The sequence below is a fragment of the Nymphaea colorata genome, chromosome 8 (genome assembly GCF_008831285.2).
Source record: "Nymphaea colorata isolate Beijing-Zhang1983 chromosome 8, ASM883128v2, whole genome shotgun sequence".
In the NCBI taxonomy this organism is placed as follows: Eukaryota; Viridiplantae; Streptophyta; class Magnoliopsida; order Nymphaeales; family Nymphaeaceae; genus Nymphaea; species Nymphaea colorata.
Window position 1 is genome coordinate 7,495,199 of NC_045145.1, and position 16,003 is coordinate 7,511,201.

At 38.0% G+C, this 16,003-nt stretch overlaps 1 protein-coding gene across 2 annotated transcripts; it reads left to right on the forward strand.

Moving 5' to 3' along the window:
- The first annotated feature begins 7,614 nt into the window (after positions 1–7,614).
- LOC126410316 (uncharacterized) lies at positions 7,615–11,034 on the forward strand. Of its 2 annotated transcripts, XR_007574115.1 has the most exons (3): positions 7,615–7,724; positions 9,983–10,784; positions 10,889–11,034. XR_007574115.1 is itself a non-coding variant. In XM_050079243.1 (2 exons), the coding sequence occupies exons 1-2, from the start codon at positions 10,388–10,390 to the stop codon at positions 10,915–10,917; spliced, it is 426 nt and encodes a 141-aa protein (XP_049935200.1). In that variant the 5' UTR covers positions 9,519–10,387; the 3' UTR covers positions 10,918–11,034. The 2 variants fall into 2 exon arrangements, 1 of the variants encoding a protein (XP_049935200.1); XM_050079243.1 differs by lacking the exon at positions 7,615–7,724 and having other exon boundaries at positions 9,519–10,784.
- Positions 11,035–16,003: the final 4,969 nt, after the last annotated feature.

A 16,003-nucleotide genomic window follows, 5' to 3' on the forward strand; every position in this document is an offset into this window, starting at 1 on the left:
AAAAAATAGAGTTTCTAAACGAAAGTATAGGCACTTAGTTGGAGCTGGGCTCACTCTCATGGCTCACACCAGCGTGCCTGTGTAATTTTGGACTTTGCCTTCTCCACTGCTGCTTGTCTCATAAATATGATGCCAACTTCAGTGTTGAAAAATAAAAGTCTGTTAGAGGTTCCTTTCAACAAGGCACCAAAATATGATTTTCTTAAAGTCTTCGGATGTACCTATTATTCTATCTTGGGAGCCTATAGACAAAATAAACTTGATTTCAAATCCAAGGATTGTGAGTTTCTTGGATGTATGGGCAGCATCAAGGATATATATGATGTGGTTTTGATATTCACAAGTTCCTTGTTTCTAGAGATTTGATGTTAAGTGAGAATAGATTTCCTTTCCAAGAGAAGAATGGAAAGGATGGCAAGCATAAAGGTAGCATTCAACATCTATTCTCATCTGCCCTTCAACCTCGCCAAACCCTAATGAGACCGCTAACTCATCTGTTTGAACTTATATTCATTTAGGAGAGCCCTCACCAAGCCGTCAACCACCACCAAGTTCTCAACCGCAACCCATGCCAATCAATTCTACCTCTCTTGTAACTGTGTCTAATGATGACATGATCAATCTTGTGGTCAATTTCAGCATTACTCCTTTTTCCTAGTATGAGCAACCTGTCCCAAGTAAACTCAAACTCATCCTATGCTAACATGATCATAGGATGGCACCTTGAAACCTAAAATTTTTCCTTCAAGCCTTAGTTGTAAATCTAGTGAATAGATTGAACTAGTTAGCTTCAAATGAGCCATTTGAAACCTCCTATGGAGAAAAGCCATGAGTAAGGAAATGCTTGCACTGAAAAGAAACCAAAACCTAGACCATAGTCCCTCCTAATTCCAACCAAGTCCCTATTGGGTGCCACTAGGTTTACAAAACCAAATGGAAAGCAAATGGCAATCTTGATAGATACTAGGTGCAATTGGTTGGCAATGGCATTCATCAAGAAGACACTACAAGATTTAACATATTTAATGGCACTGGAAGGAGGGCATGTCATTGAACAGTACCCTTTTAAGGCATGGCCCATGGTATTCCATTCTCAGAGCCCCTTTATGGCATCCAAATAACCATTGTCTTTGAAATTGTTGGTACCCTCTTAGTGCTGGTGACAAGGAAAAATGATTAAGGAAAAATGTGAATGCCAGTGAAGAAGGGGGGAACTTCCAGTTCCTTCTTCTTTGTTTGTGAGCTTCATTTCTCTCGTCATTCAGATAGAGGTATCAACTTTGATAAGTTTCAATATCTCTCTTTTCTCTTGATCTTCTGTTTGTGTGAAGTTTCAACTTCATCCCTCTCTCTCTATCTCTCCTTCAATTTTCACTGCTTCATCTCTTAGTTCGTTGTCATCATTGTTGCTAGATGAGTACTTGGGAGGCATGGTAGGTCGGTCTTTGCTTCTTCTTGTTTATGTTTTTTTTTCTTATGGAATCTCAATGTTTTGCCATTGCATTGTCTCTCTGATGTTCATAGTTGTCATTATTTTCAAAGGAGTTTTAGAGAGGAGCGGTAGGTTAGTTTTGCCCTCTTCCCTCACTTTTCTTCTTCTAGAAACTACATATGCTTGATCGGTTCATTTTTTCTTTCGCAAATGAGCATATTCCTTTCAGGGATTGATAAAGATTAATAATGTTTGATTTACGTGACAAAAATATGAAAGTTGACCACAAAATGACTCTTGATTTGCATTCTTTTTGTTAAGATGTTACCTATGTAGCTCTCTTTGTAGATTGGAAATTCATAATAGCATTTATGCCAATTACAAATGTAGATTGGAAATTCATAATAGCATTTAAGGTTGAAAACAATATTGCTACATGAAAAAAGGCCTATATCAGTGACATTTTCACTCATATTGTTCCAGCTATAGTTCTATACTGGTGACTTTTTCACCAATGCGATCACCACTGTTATTGCTCACGCTATAGCTTTTTGCAGCGAAAGTGCACTGCCTTGTATGGCCAATCTATACCATTACTGGTATAGATAACAATAGCAGTCAATTCATCACTGCTACAATGTTTAACAATTAAAAAAGTAGCTATAATTGATTTAAAGTTATAAGTCATATAAAAATGCAAATTATTGTTAAATGATGCACCATCCTTTTGAATTTTCCTATGGCTAAGTAGCAGTGATGAATTTGACATGCAAATTTGTGTGGAGAAATTCCCATAATCATTGGAAGTAAACTGTCTAAATGAATAACAAGAAAAAATTTGCTTTTTTCCAAACAAGTTTAGAAAGGTGCATGAACTTTCCAATCCACTCACTTCTAGAACCATAACAACACATGTTTCATTAAAATGATTACTCAGGAGAATCTCATCCAACAGAAAGAAGAACGCAGTGATCATGCCACATCATCATCACCATCATGCTCCAACAAAATTTCTTTCTAATGAAAAGATAAATTGATGGACAAGAAAATAAATGACAAACAAGAAAAACCTTACCATATGATGTAGCCAGAAGAGACGGAGGAGGTGCAACACCAAGCAACATTGATATAGTAGCACCAACATCAGAAGACATCATTGAACTTGCCTGTGACATAAAAAAGCATAGCATGATGTTACGAAATTTAAGAAAACTGAGTTGACCAAAAGTGGCAAAGAAGTTGCCCTCAACATCAAGTGGTAAATAAGTTTTTACCTTTCTCATGTGACATCTAAGACACCAAAACTCAAACAGTAATTGCTATGTCACAAGTTAAAGCTAGTAATGAAACCACAATCCTCCTTCAAGCCTTCACATAATCTAAAACTAATTGGATTTTGCATCCAATATCCAGCTACTGTGGTAATCAATGCCAATAACAGTGTGGAATCTAAGATTTTACTGACTTCACGAAATCAAATTCCTCATTTCCGGTATAAGCCAATAATGAACTAAACTACTGACAAACATGTTTTCTCAAAATCCTGCACATCAAATGAAAGCAACCATGTCACCGATGTGTTTCAGGTTCCAATCCAAAAAAGTCAAGTACATGGAAGAAGTTGATAGAGAAACATGATAAGCCAAAAGTAGGCAAAGACTATAAGTCCAACATGAACTAGCATTCTTGACTCAAGAATATTGATGCCTTAGCTAAAAAACTTTCAAATAATTATAAAAACCCTCATTCAAAAGATGGAATCATGCACAGGAGATGGTTGAGACCAATAGTAGAGCACATCATTGAATAAGAGGAAAAAAGAACAACATGATTCTAGGTACTTGATTTTGAAACCTGAATTTTCATTGGTGACTAGCAGCATATAGCCACATGGAAATTCATAAACAAGGTTGCTCTGACTAAAAAAAATCAGTGACATTAACTAATGTGACGATCATTTTGGTAAAAAAAATTATGTTCCCAAATTACCTATGAGCATAATTTATCAATAAACTTCCACTCTCTAATAATGAATTAGAGCCCATGGTGTTTTCAACGGCAATGGTGAGGCTTCCATCATGCTGTCATTACCATTGCAGCAATATTTATTCCACAACGCAGAATCAAGTGAAGCCTTATGTCACAATAGCAACGACATTAGTTGTCATACATCAACATCCTTCCAAAGAAACTTAGTAACTTCTAGTTGTAAAATTTTGAACCTTGTGCATTTGAACCACCTTGGAACTGTTAAAGGAAAAAAGAGATCTCATGCAACAATTAAAAGGATTTGGAACTCCATACAACATCAGAAAGATAACCAAATCAAAATTTGGAATAAAAATTACTATAATAATAATAGTAATAGTAATAAACAAAAACAGTTTGGAGAAGCACATGCTGCAAGAATTTCAAGTAAAGCTCCTATTAACATAGAAAAAGAAAGTAACTAATATGAAATGCTCTCAAGCATCTTAACATGGTCACCCTTGAATCTGTATGCCTCCTGCACCTTGGGACAATTTCAGCTGCTCGTCTTCCAGCCACCCAGTCTGACTTAATGTTGTGCATGCAATTTCGTACCACTAATTTCACATCCAAAATTACTTCAAATGGTCTCACCCACTGATTAGAAACCTCCATAACGTTTACCTTTTAGTCATCAAGCATGTCATTTTCCAAAGAAGCATCAGGTATTGCCTTCTGCATTGTTTGGGATAGCATCTAGGAAATGTAAAAGGATAAATCAGTAAGGCTGAGCATTTTTAGACTTTAGATCCAAATAGATAGAGAAACAACCCCAACTAGCCTACTTTTTCTAGAAATGGGCATAGGCTCATCCAGTTAAATTGGTTAAGCAAAAAATAAGCACACTAGGAGGTTGATATACATGCAGGTCAGATATATTTGCCTTTTGCTAGTTGTATTGTTCATGTTCAATGTGAGCTAGAATGAGGCATAGCATGAACTGCACTCAGATCAAATACCATAATGAATTGACATCTGGTCAATGTACATAATTTTTGCCTAAGGACCCCCTTTCATCTCCATTTATCTAATAATATTCAGTATTTATCCTTTGAAATCAATGCTTAGTTGGATATGTGAAACAAGCTGGTTCCCTTGAGTGTCAAAAAATGTAGCAATACTTTCAAAATTTGATCTAATTTATACTTATACAAAAAAAACAAAAAACTGGTCAATGGGGGAGGTCAGTTATTGAAGTGAAAAAGAAAAAGGAACAGTGTTCATTGCATCATCAAATAGAATATGATAAATCCTTTCAACTGAAGTATATTGCAGCCAACATTTTGAGGTATGGATGAAAAGAAGCATCAGTAGAACCTAAATGATCAAACTAAATGGGATTGAAAGAATGTGGATCGCAGAGAAAGCCTTCAGACAACTAAAACATGACCATAAAAGATGAGTCTTATGAGAAACCTCTCCATCACTTGCCATTCCAAGTGTGTAGTGTAGGAAATTTAATCCTGCATGAAGTAGCTCACCTTCTCAATTCGTTGTTTTCTTCTTATAAGAACTCAACCAAAGAAAAGTGTAGACATCTTCCTTTTTCCCTTGCTAAGGCTCACAAGAGCCTACCATTCAAGCTGGTGCAACTTCCACTCTGATTTTCCTTAGTATGGCATCATATGCAACAAAAATAGAAAAATAAATCCGTAAGGTTACATGAGGGAACAAACTTTCATACTAAGAATCAGTTTTAATTTTCATCAACAAGACAAGGAAAACAAATGTTGTTTATTAAAGAAACAACCAAAGAACCTTGATTCAAAGTTGACTTAAGTCAAATAAGATTATCTACTATCAGCTTGATTCTTGAAATTAATGTGATACCGGACCTTCTGCAAGCCTATTGTAGGGCATCTACTTCAATCAACTGATGTAGACATTTGCAATAAAACTAGCAAACTGCTAAAGAATTAACCCCAATTCCTCCATGTGGAGGGCAAAAAGAGATCATGGAAGTTGGTGGACAATATTTCCATTGTTTGAGAAGTTGTTGTTGGGCGTCTTCTTCAATGCTAAGCATGGGCATACCCCGATGGATGAAATCCATGAGCTAGCCTATGGTCGTCTTGATTTGTTGCAGGATGTGACAACTTCAGCTCGACATGCAAGAATGACAAATTTGATGAGATTCATGATTAAGCACATCATGCATTTCTCATTTGTAAAGAGTTTAACTCTGCCAAAGATGCAGCACTACACATTTGGAAGGCCCTCAATTTTGCCAAGAATCTCCGCACACTCAAGCTATATACCGGGCAACATCTTGTACTCTCTGCTGACCTGTTTCATGGAGAAGACAACTTAAGGGTGTTGCACATAAGTGAATCTCAAATTCACAATTTACCAAAATCAGTACATAAATTAAGGCACCTGACACATTTCTTTGCTTTTTAGCATTGCTAGGTTGCCCAAATGTTTTGTCTTTTGCTCTATTTGTAGACCTTAGATGCTGAAGAGTGTACTGAGCTTGAAATCCTGCCTTGTGATTTACCGTAGCGTTTATTCTTGAAGCATCTTAAAATTGGAGGTGCTGATAGTTTGGGATGGTTGCTACAACACATTGGTCACTTAGGTCACCTCGAGACACTGGATAATTTCATTATTCAAGATGAAGATAGTCATAGAATTGAAGAGCTAGAGAGGGCACCTGACCATAATGAACTTGGAGAAAGAGCATAACCAAAGAGAAGCCATTGAGTCTCACATCTGTGAGATGGAAAAATTAAAATTTTTGAAAGTGCAATGCACATTGGGTGCATATGCAGGTGAAAAGGGTATCTTTGACTGCCTCTGTCCCCACAACAACCTTAAAATGCTACCTATATGGAATTATCCTGGCGTTATGATTCCAAAGTGGATGCTGGATTCATCTCTTTGTAATCTGGTGAAACTTGAACTTATCAATTGCATCACTATGAGCATTTACTATCCCTGGTGAAGCACCCTTTTCTTGAGCATCTAGAAATGTTGGAGTTACCTACAAGTGACGCAAACAATGTCTCTGGTGAGGATCGAGAAGGCAGGGGTCTCCAGTGACAACAGAGCAGGGTTTTGGAGGAAAGACCCACTTTTAGCCACTTCGAGCAAAAAAGAGAGAATGCCCTCCATGTGAAAAAAAGCCTGATCAATTAGGTTTTCATGTAGGCGATTTTAAAGGATATCTATGATGGCGAGAGGTTGTAACCTATAGTGGAGATATTATCTATACTAGTAAATATTTTCACCGATATAAATCAGTCATCACTGAGGACACAAAACATACCCGGTATTGACATGTCAGTATGGTGAGTCTTTTTGTTGTGTAGAGAGAGATTTGATTTCTACCTACATGTCTTGATCCACTTCAGCATGAGTTTGTCTAACAAATGTGTCGGTTGTCTAGCAGCAAACCAAAAACAGCATTTGTTGCCCTACCTTTGCCATCTAAAAGTATGCATTTGTCTCCAATAAAGAGGAAACATATGCCATCGTCATTGTTGTTCATAAGTTTGAAAGCAATGACTTTCTCCAAATGGAAGGATGTGCTTTTATATGGGAATATATGCTGCTTAGGAAGGGGTTATGTATGAAGTTGTGCTCCTAACAAGGTATCTTATGTTTTTATGAAAAATAGACATGATCTTTGTAAAACAAGAATGACAATTACTCAAACTTTTGTTACACAAGGCATAAATATCAGGTTCTTATACATTTAGCATCTCTTGTTTTCAACATTGAGGATGCAAATATTATGTTTTTACGTATTCAGTAGCATGTCTCTTGAAAATCGAGCTGTGATGTCTTAAGACTGCATCTAGTAAAGTCTTAGTACTGAATACTTATGTTAGCAAAATTCATTGTTACCTATGGATTTACATTGGTCAAGAATGGTTTGTCAATTTTTTATTTCTGAACCCCAACACTATGTTGTAAGATCATTTGGTGGGCCGGCATATGTCTATGAGGAATTTCAGACATTATGGCTGTCTTAACGTAAATATCCGCTTAAGTGATTGCATTTTGGGATATTATGTCATTTTAGATGGTATGGGGTAATTTTGAAATGTATATATACCTATACGCAATTACGGACTCTTTGATGGGTTGAATCCGTAATTGTCCTCATTATATAATGGTAGTGGTCCCTGGGGTCGTGCGAACAGTTGCTTTTGGTTTCTAGGGTTTTCTCTTCCCCATCTGAGAGAGACCTCACGCGCACTGCACGTACCCTGGAAGACCCTGCTGCGATCTTCCCGTGCACCAGATCAGATGGATTCAGGTACGCTTCCGCTTCAGTTTAAGGTTTCGTTTATTTCAATGATTTAGCATGAGCATGATCCTGTTTAGGGTATATACATTTGGTTTTGTATATGCGTTATGGGGAGAAATCCCAACATTTGGTATCAGAGCCAATGTTCTTCGTTAAATCGTTGAATTTTTTGGATGATTTTGTGCGTCTTCCCGTTGGGTTCATCCCTGTTTTTCGGCTGCAAGTATTGTTTTAAAAAAAAAAAAAAAAAAAAAAAAAAAAAATTAGGGTTGAGGGCGTGCGACGGAAGCCGTCGGGCTTCCGTTGCAGCCATCAGGAGGATCGGAGAAGGGGACGAGAGGATCGGCGGGCGTCAGTCGCCGTTGGGCGATGGCGGGCCTCCGGCCGTTGGGGCGCGTCCTGCCTGCGGCCACCCACGCTGTTGGGTGGCCTGTCGGCGCTCTCCCCGTCTCTGTTGCAGCGAAAACAGAAGAACAAGTAGTGCAAGGGGAATAACAGGGAAGGCGACGGCAGGGAGGCTGGCAGAGGGCGACGGCCGGCGACTCAGATGTCGCCGGACGGGCCCGTGCGACCCGCTGCCATCCACCCACAGTCACCGGCGACCCACCGGTGGCCTCCTCGCCGCTTCTGCAACCGCCCATTCCAGTCGATAATGGCGGAAATCAGAAAAGGGGCAGATTGTAGCAGAAGGGGAAACCGACCAGAATCGGCCGGTTTCCGGCGGGCGTCGGCCCGCCATCGTGGCGGCCGACGTCCGGCGACGCTGGCGGCACCCGCCGGCGGCCACCCACGGTGTTGGGTGGCCTGCCGGTGGAGCTTCACCGCCCGCCTGCCGTTCGGCAGGCGAGCGGTGGAGACGACGCCCGCGACGCTCGGGCGGTCGAGCGGGTCAGCCCGGGTCGGGTCGTGACAGAGCCGATCCGGGTCCATCAGATTTAAAAAAAAAAAAAAAAACTTTTCCCGCCTCGCGCCCGAGCCCCTGCGTTTTATTTTTCGGACCGGGTCGGGTCCTGTCGGACCCGACCCGTATCCATTTGGTTTAAGTAAATCGGTTCATTTTTTTTAAACCAGTTTTGGAAAAGACTCGAACCGGTTCATTACGATTCAGAACCGATTCAATCCGATTCAGACCGGTTCGGACCTTCTAGGGACCGGTTCGAACCTTTCAGATCCGTTTCGGACCATTTGGGGACAGGTTCATTCATTTCAGAACCGATTTGAACCATTTTCGAACCGATTCAGGGCTTTTCAGAACCGGTTCATTCAGTTTTGGAACCGATTCTAGCATTTCAGAACCGATTAAGTTGATTTTTGAACCGATTCGGGCATTTTCAGACCGGTTCACTTGATATTTAGACCGATTCAGGGCTTTTCAGACCGGTTCATTGAGTTCTGGAACCGTTTTTGGGCCAATTTTAACTGGTTCATTGGGTTTTAGAACCGATATGGTCTATTTTTGACCAGTACGTCCAATTTTTAGACTGGTTCAGCCCTATGTAGGGGTATGCAGGTGTTCTAATTGTGGTTTAAGAACGATACGGGCCATTTTAAGGCCGATTCAGTAGTTCTTGACCCTCTTAAGCACGATTATGATACTGGTTTATAAGTTTTGGACTCTTTTGGGCTCATTTCATTGAATCATTTTGGTTTTGAATTTAATGTAAGGCATACATGTATGGTAATTTGGTTTATGCATCAAGTTTTTGGGATTCAATAAATGACAAATTCTGTATGTAAATTTTAATTCATGTATCATGTTTTGCATGTTGTTAATTTATGTGTGTACTTTAGATGAATGTTTGGATTATGAATTTAATCTTTGGTCATGTCTATTGTTTGAAATGAGTACGTTTGTACTTTATGTCGTCAAAGTGACATCTGTTGTACGAATTTGCTTGTTTTGAACATTAGATGATAGTATACTTGATCCATGCGGACAATGATCAGCCCAAAGGAGGATTGTTGTTTGGTCAGGTTTAAGTATATAGGGCAATGAATATATGATAATTTTTCAGGTTTTCATGTGAATAGCGAGTCAATCCAAAGATAGGCTCGTTGTTTGACAGGGTTAATTATTTATATTCATTGTTGACCAAGAATACCACTTGCAGTTAGTATTTCAATCCAAAGATTGGATATTAGCGTTGCACCGGTACCTTGTGATGGGATTTGGGCCATTGTATTTAAATTCATTTATATTTGTTATTTCATCTTTGTACATGTATTGATTGTGAGCATGTTTGGTATTTTTGTTGTTCTTTGTACAGTGAGTTCTGCTTCTATGATATCTGCAAATTTGAGTACTGTTCCTGAGTTAAATGGTTCGAATTTTAAGGACTGGAAAGAAACTGTTATGATTGTTCTGGGTTGTATGGATCTTGACCTTGCATTTAGGGAGTTGTGTCCACCTCAACCAACAGATCAAAGTTCCCATGAGGATAAGCGGTACTTTGAACGGTGGGAACGCTCAAACCGCATGTGTCTAATGATCATGAAGAGATCAATCCCAGAAAATTTTCGGGGATCTATTACTGAAAAGGCTAGTGCCAAGGCGTTCCTTGAAGAGATTGAAAAACGTTTTGCTAAAAAATGAAAAGGCTGAAACAAGCACTCTTTTGAGTAAACTTGTGACGCTGAGGTTTAAAGGAAAGGGGAACATACGGGAGCATATTATGGAAATGTCTCATCTTGCTTCAAAATTACAGGCACTAGGTCTGAGGTTACCTGAAGACTTTATAGTGCATATGGTTCTTCTTTCTCTTCCACCACAGTTTGGACAATTTAAAGTTAGTTATAACTGTCAGAAGGAGAAATGGACTCTTAATGAGCTTATTTCGCACTGTGTGGAAGAAGAGGAGAGATTGAAGCATGATAGGATAGAAAGTGCTCACTTGGCTACTACGCCTAAAAGTAAGAAAAGAAAGACGGCTAAAGAAATTGCAGTTGATCACGCATCCATCAAGAAACAAAAGAAGCATAAGGAAGGCAAATCAAGCTGCTTCTTTTGCAAGGATGAAGGTCATATGAAGAAGGATTGTACTAAGTATCACGCATGGCGTGAAAAGAAAGGTACGATTCTTACTTTGGTTTGTTCTGAGGTTAATTTAATTTCAGTACCAAGGCACTTGTGGGTAGATTCAGTTGCTACTACTCACATAAGTGTTTCTGTGCAGGGCTGCCTAAATTGTCGGACGCCAATTGATGCTGAAAGATTCATCTATGAGGGCGATGACATGAAGGCGAAGATTGAAGCCATAGCAGATTTTCGAGTTATTGTTAAAGACTGGTTGTCATTTGAATTTGATAGAAACTTATGTAATACCGCCTTTAGACGGAATTTGGTTGTTATTTCCTTACTGAACAAATTTGGTTATTATTGTTCATTTGGAGGAAATAAATTTAAATAGTTTCTGCATTCAAATTTGAATTCCACTGGTTCTTTGTCTAGTAGCGATAACCTTTATTTGCTTGATACGATTGCTTCATATAATGTAACCTTGCATGTTACGTTTAGTGGTACTAAAAGAAAATTAGCCAAAAGAGAATTCTGTTATGTTATGACATTGGCGCTTAGGACATATCTCTGAAAAGAGAATATAAAGGCTTATGTCAAAATGAATTCTTGAGTCCCTTGATTTTGCAAACTTTAATGTCTGCACTGAATGTATAAAGGGAAAATGAACAAACATTAAGGGGTTATAAGTTTTATTTAATCCATTCAGTAAGTCTTTTTTTGAAAGGGAAACGCCCATTTCTTTGTAGATATTGAGTTTGGGAGGTGATCAGGTTATGAACATTGTTTTTGAAGAGGGACCTGAGTCCACTCTATTCAGAAGAAGACAATGATGTCGATCTCCATACTGAAGAACAAACTCAACAACCTCAAGAAAATTAAGTAGAGGTGTCACTAAGGAAATCTATATATGGACTAAAGTAAGTTTTCCAGTCAATGGTATTACAAACTTCATCAAGTTATAGTTTCATTTGGTTTCGAAATTAATATGGTTGATGAATGTGTATACTAAAAGTTCAGTGGGGGCAAATTTATCTTTTTGGTTTTATATGTCGATGATATATTGTTGACAAGTAATGATGTTGGCATATTGCATGAAACTAAGAAATTTTTGTCAACAACGTTTGACATGAAGGATCTTGGTTGTGCATCTTTTGTATTGGGGATCCAAATATTTCGAGATCATTCTCGGGGTATTCTTGAATCATCACAAAAGGCCTACATTGATAAGGTGCTTCAGCAATATGACATGAAGGATTGTAAACCATGAAAGACTCCAGTTGCTAAAGGAGACAAGTTTAGTCTCAAACAGTGCACTAAAAGTAAAATCGAATCTAAAGAAATGGAAAGGATTCCCTATTTGTCTGTTGTGGGAAGCCTTATGTATGTTCAGGTTTGTACTCGTTTGGATATTGCATTTATCATTGGAATGTTAGGCAGATACTTAAGTGATCCTGGTATGGGTCATTAGAAAGCAGCCAAAAGAGTTTTGATGTAATTAAAAAGAACATAAGATTTTATGCTCACATACAGGAAGTCAGACCAGTGGGAGATCATTAGGTATTCAGATTCTGACTTTGCTGAGTGCCAAGATACTGGCATTCAATCAGGTTTTGTGATTGCAGAATTTTGTCACGAGGCTGCGCATTATGCATGGTATAAAAAAATACCACTAAGGTTGTTGTGTGATAATAATTCAGCAGTCATGTACTCTTATAACAGCCACAGTTTGTCAAAGTCGAAGCACATCGACATTAAGTTTTTTTGGACTGTTAAAGAGGGGATACAGAATGGTCAGGTGTCTTTAGAGCATATTGAGACAAACTCTATGATTGCGGATCCGCTTACCAAGGGTTTAACACATAAGGTCTTTCACGAACATGTTGTTCGTATCGGGGTGTTATCCTTGGATGATGTGCTGGTTTAGTGGGAGTTTGTATTTTTTGTTTGCTCTAATGTATGGACACATATTCAGTTTTCTGCAGAATAAAGTTTAAAGTTCTTTGTTTCCATTCTTTGTTTATGTTTTGATCTCTATAAGGTTTTTAAAGTTGGACCAGTTGAGAATAGACATGTTGTAATCACATTACATGTAATTCTCATGCTATACATCCATATCAGATCTATGCCATTGATTATGTTAACATTTGTGATCATTGAAGGTTTAGCTAATTTTTATTATAGCGAAAGCCGCTTTGGTTCTGTGTTGATATGGTCATGGACGAGATTGGTGAAAATGACGTTTATAAGATAGCAATTATGAGCTCCTAAGGTTTTATGTAATGTCTGAATGCATTAAGACATATTTGGCCCAAGTGGGAGATTGTAAGATCATTTGGTGGGCCGGCATATGTCTATGAGGAATTTCAGACATTATGGCTGTCTTAACGTAAATATCCGCTTAAGTGATTGTATTTTGGGATATTATGTCATTTTAGATGGTATGGGGTAATTTTGAAATGTATAGATACCTATACGCAATTACGGACTCTTTGATGGGTTGAATCCGTAATTGTCCTCATTATATAATGGTAGTGGTCCCTGGGGTCGTGCGAACAGTTGCTTTTGGTTTCTAGGGTTTTCTCTTCCCCATTTGAGAGAGACCTCACGCGCACTGCACGTACCCTGGAAGACCCTGCTGCGATCTTCCCGTGCACCAGATCAGATGGATTCAGGTACGCTTCCGCTTCAGTTTAAGGTTTCGTTTATTTCAATGATTTAGCATGAGCATATCCTGTTTAGGGTATATACATTTGGTTTTGTATATGCGTTATGGGGAGAAGTCCCAACATATGTATCTGAAGAGATTTTGATTCCATTTTCTCTGTGGTGCTCTTGTCAATTATTGCTTAGATACCACTGAGCTGCAGCAAACATCATGCCCTTCATGATGCTTCTCTTTGTTAAATTTTGTCATTGCTGGTTAAAGATTGACCTATAGGACATTGTTTAATATTCTCTAGTTTTTCCTTTATTTTCTTATTTTTTATTATGAAGATCAGTTTCTTTTTCCCAAAATTAGTGAATACCTGCTAACGAAAGCACCACTCTCTTTCCCTAAGAAAGAAATTCTCCATCAACAAGCCAAATCAACGTGTAGGGATATACATAAGTCTAGAAACAAACTTTTTACACTAGTGCGACATCAGGCCTGACTTGTAATTTCTCTTAAAAGACTCAAATACAGGGGTTTCCTCTTTTTTCTTGTGAATGACTGTATAGGATCTGAGTTTATCATCAACACATCTTTTAGAAAAAGTTATAAAATATCTAGTGTTAAGGCAAATAAAAATTGCATGTTACTAAATTGACATTCGACTTCTGAGAGAAATTCATAAACAACTAACAAAGAACCTACATTTTTCATATAAAATAATACAAATAACTTTTTGTTGGTCAAGAGAAATGTATTTGTTTATGACATGTGTAGTACTACTTTTTGTTTTTTAATAATATCATCACCTCAACTTCATGTTCTCTAACCAGTTAATTCAGTTAGAAGTTTGACACTCATTCTAACATACCTTAGACTGAACATATCAGCTATAGAATATCGTTGGTTGCACTGGTATAAAATAAATTGTGATGTTTTCACTTATTCATGTAGAAACTTGGGTTTGAGCTGACGTTTAAATGCTTTGAACGCTCAGTTTTTTTGGATCAATGTTTGGACTTGTTATTGCTTTTGTGGGCTATGTCACTTTCAATCAGTGAGTGTGGAATGATGCACTGCTAGGTGATCAGCTGATTTCCAAACACTCTTTACCATTAGTAGATGTTGGCAAGCATTTTGAAATCGAGACAGGAAGTTCTACAATTGGCAGTCTCAAATAAGCAGAAGTTCTACATATACAAGCAAACGAATGCTAGATGAGATGTTATTTCTGGTAAACGACCTCCTGATACTAAGACAACAGAATGAAAAGCTCATGGTGAACCCCGCCAGCAATGCTATGCTGCATGAAACGCAACTGATATAACAGTCATTCCAAAACCTTAACTAAACTATCCCAAAATGCCACCACTTGAGATGCTGAAAGGCAAAAAAAAAGGAAAATTAAACTACTATCACCGAAGTTACAATTCAGCCTACAATTTTAGAAAGCCATTGTGCATGCCATTAAAGCATATTTGGGATTGAAAGTTTACCAAGGTCCTGACCGACTTGCACCATTTATGGCAAATAAATCACATATCTAGTTCACTATTCTACCATTTATCTAAATTCGTGAGTACTTCCAAGCACTCTAATTTTCTCAATTTCTTATTGGTACCCCCTAAAATTTTAAAATTTTATAGCTAATTCCCCTTAGCCAGATTTTTCTAGCTCCATACTAATAGGGCTGACAATGAGTCGAGCCAACTCAAGCTTGACTCGAACTGGCTGGAAAAAATTTAACTCAATGAGTTGAGCTCGAGTTTAAATTTATACTTGTATGTAATGTTAAACTAGTCAAGTTCAAATTGTAAGAACTCGAATTCTTTAAACTCGTCTCGGCTCGACTAACCAGTTCATCATACTTGAATTAGTTAAACGAGTTGACGAGCTAAACGAGATAGGTTTGCATAAACAAGTTGAACGAGTTAAGCAAATCAAGCTCAAACTTGTTCTGCATAGCTTGACTCAAGTTTGAGCAAGCTGAAGCTGAGCTCGACTTGGCTCATGTGCAAACCTACACCCTGATATGGATGACACGAAAGAAACTCTAATATCTCAAATAGCAAACACGCTAAAATTATTTTCCTCATGGTGGACGGATACCTCATATATCTTAAGATATGCGCTCTTTTCAAGTAAAAAGAAGTGGTACTCCTCCGACCTCGCTGCTCACCGCCATTTCAAAACAAGGTATGCACATAATTGTCCTATAAATATGAAAACACCGTTGTGGCACTATATATGCATATTTTCGTATAAAAGAGAAAAGCTAAATATGACAACACATAATTGTTATGATGGTTCGACGCTCTTCCTTCATCTCCACCTATGCGGTTACAAATAGGAAGGATAATTTTGGCTCTGGAGAAGAATTTGAGAATTATTTCTTCAACGGATCAATTTAATACCCTATAAATAATGGCATCCACGCTACGCGCATATCATAAATCTGACATGCATGTTCCCACCTTAACATTTGATCATGTTCTCTAATTGGTCACAGATATTTTCATTAGAATCATATATTGTTTAACATCAGGTCGTGTTTGTATATATCCAAACCATAATTATCATCTGCCATGATAAAATAAATTAATGTGCAAGGATTCATTAAAG

Bases quoted from the DNA above. Each gene is read 5' to 3' on its own strand.
- LOC126410316 (XM_050079243.1), top strand. From the start codon at position 10,388: ATGGAAATGTCTCATCTTGCTTCAAAATTACAGGCACTAGGTCTGAGG. The intron at 10,785-10,888 runs GTACGATTCTTA...GTTTCTGTGCAG, and splicing joins CGCATGGCGTGAAAAGAAAG to GGCTGCCTAAATTGTCGGAC.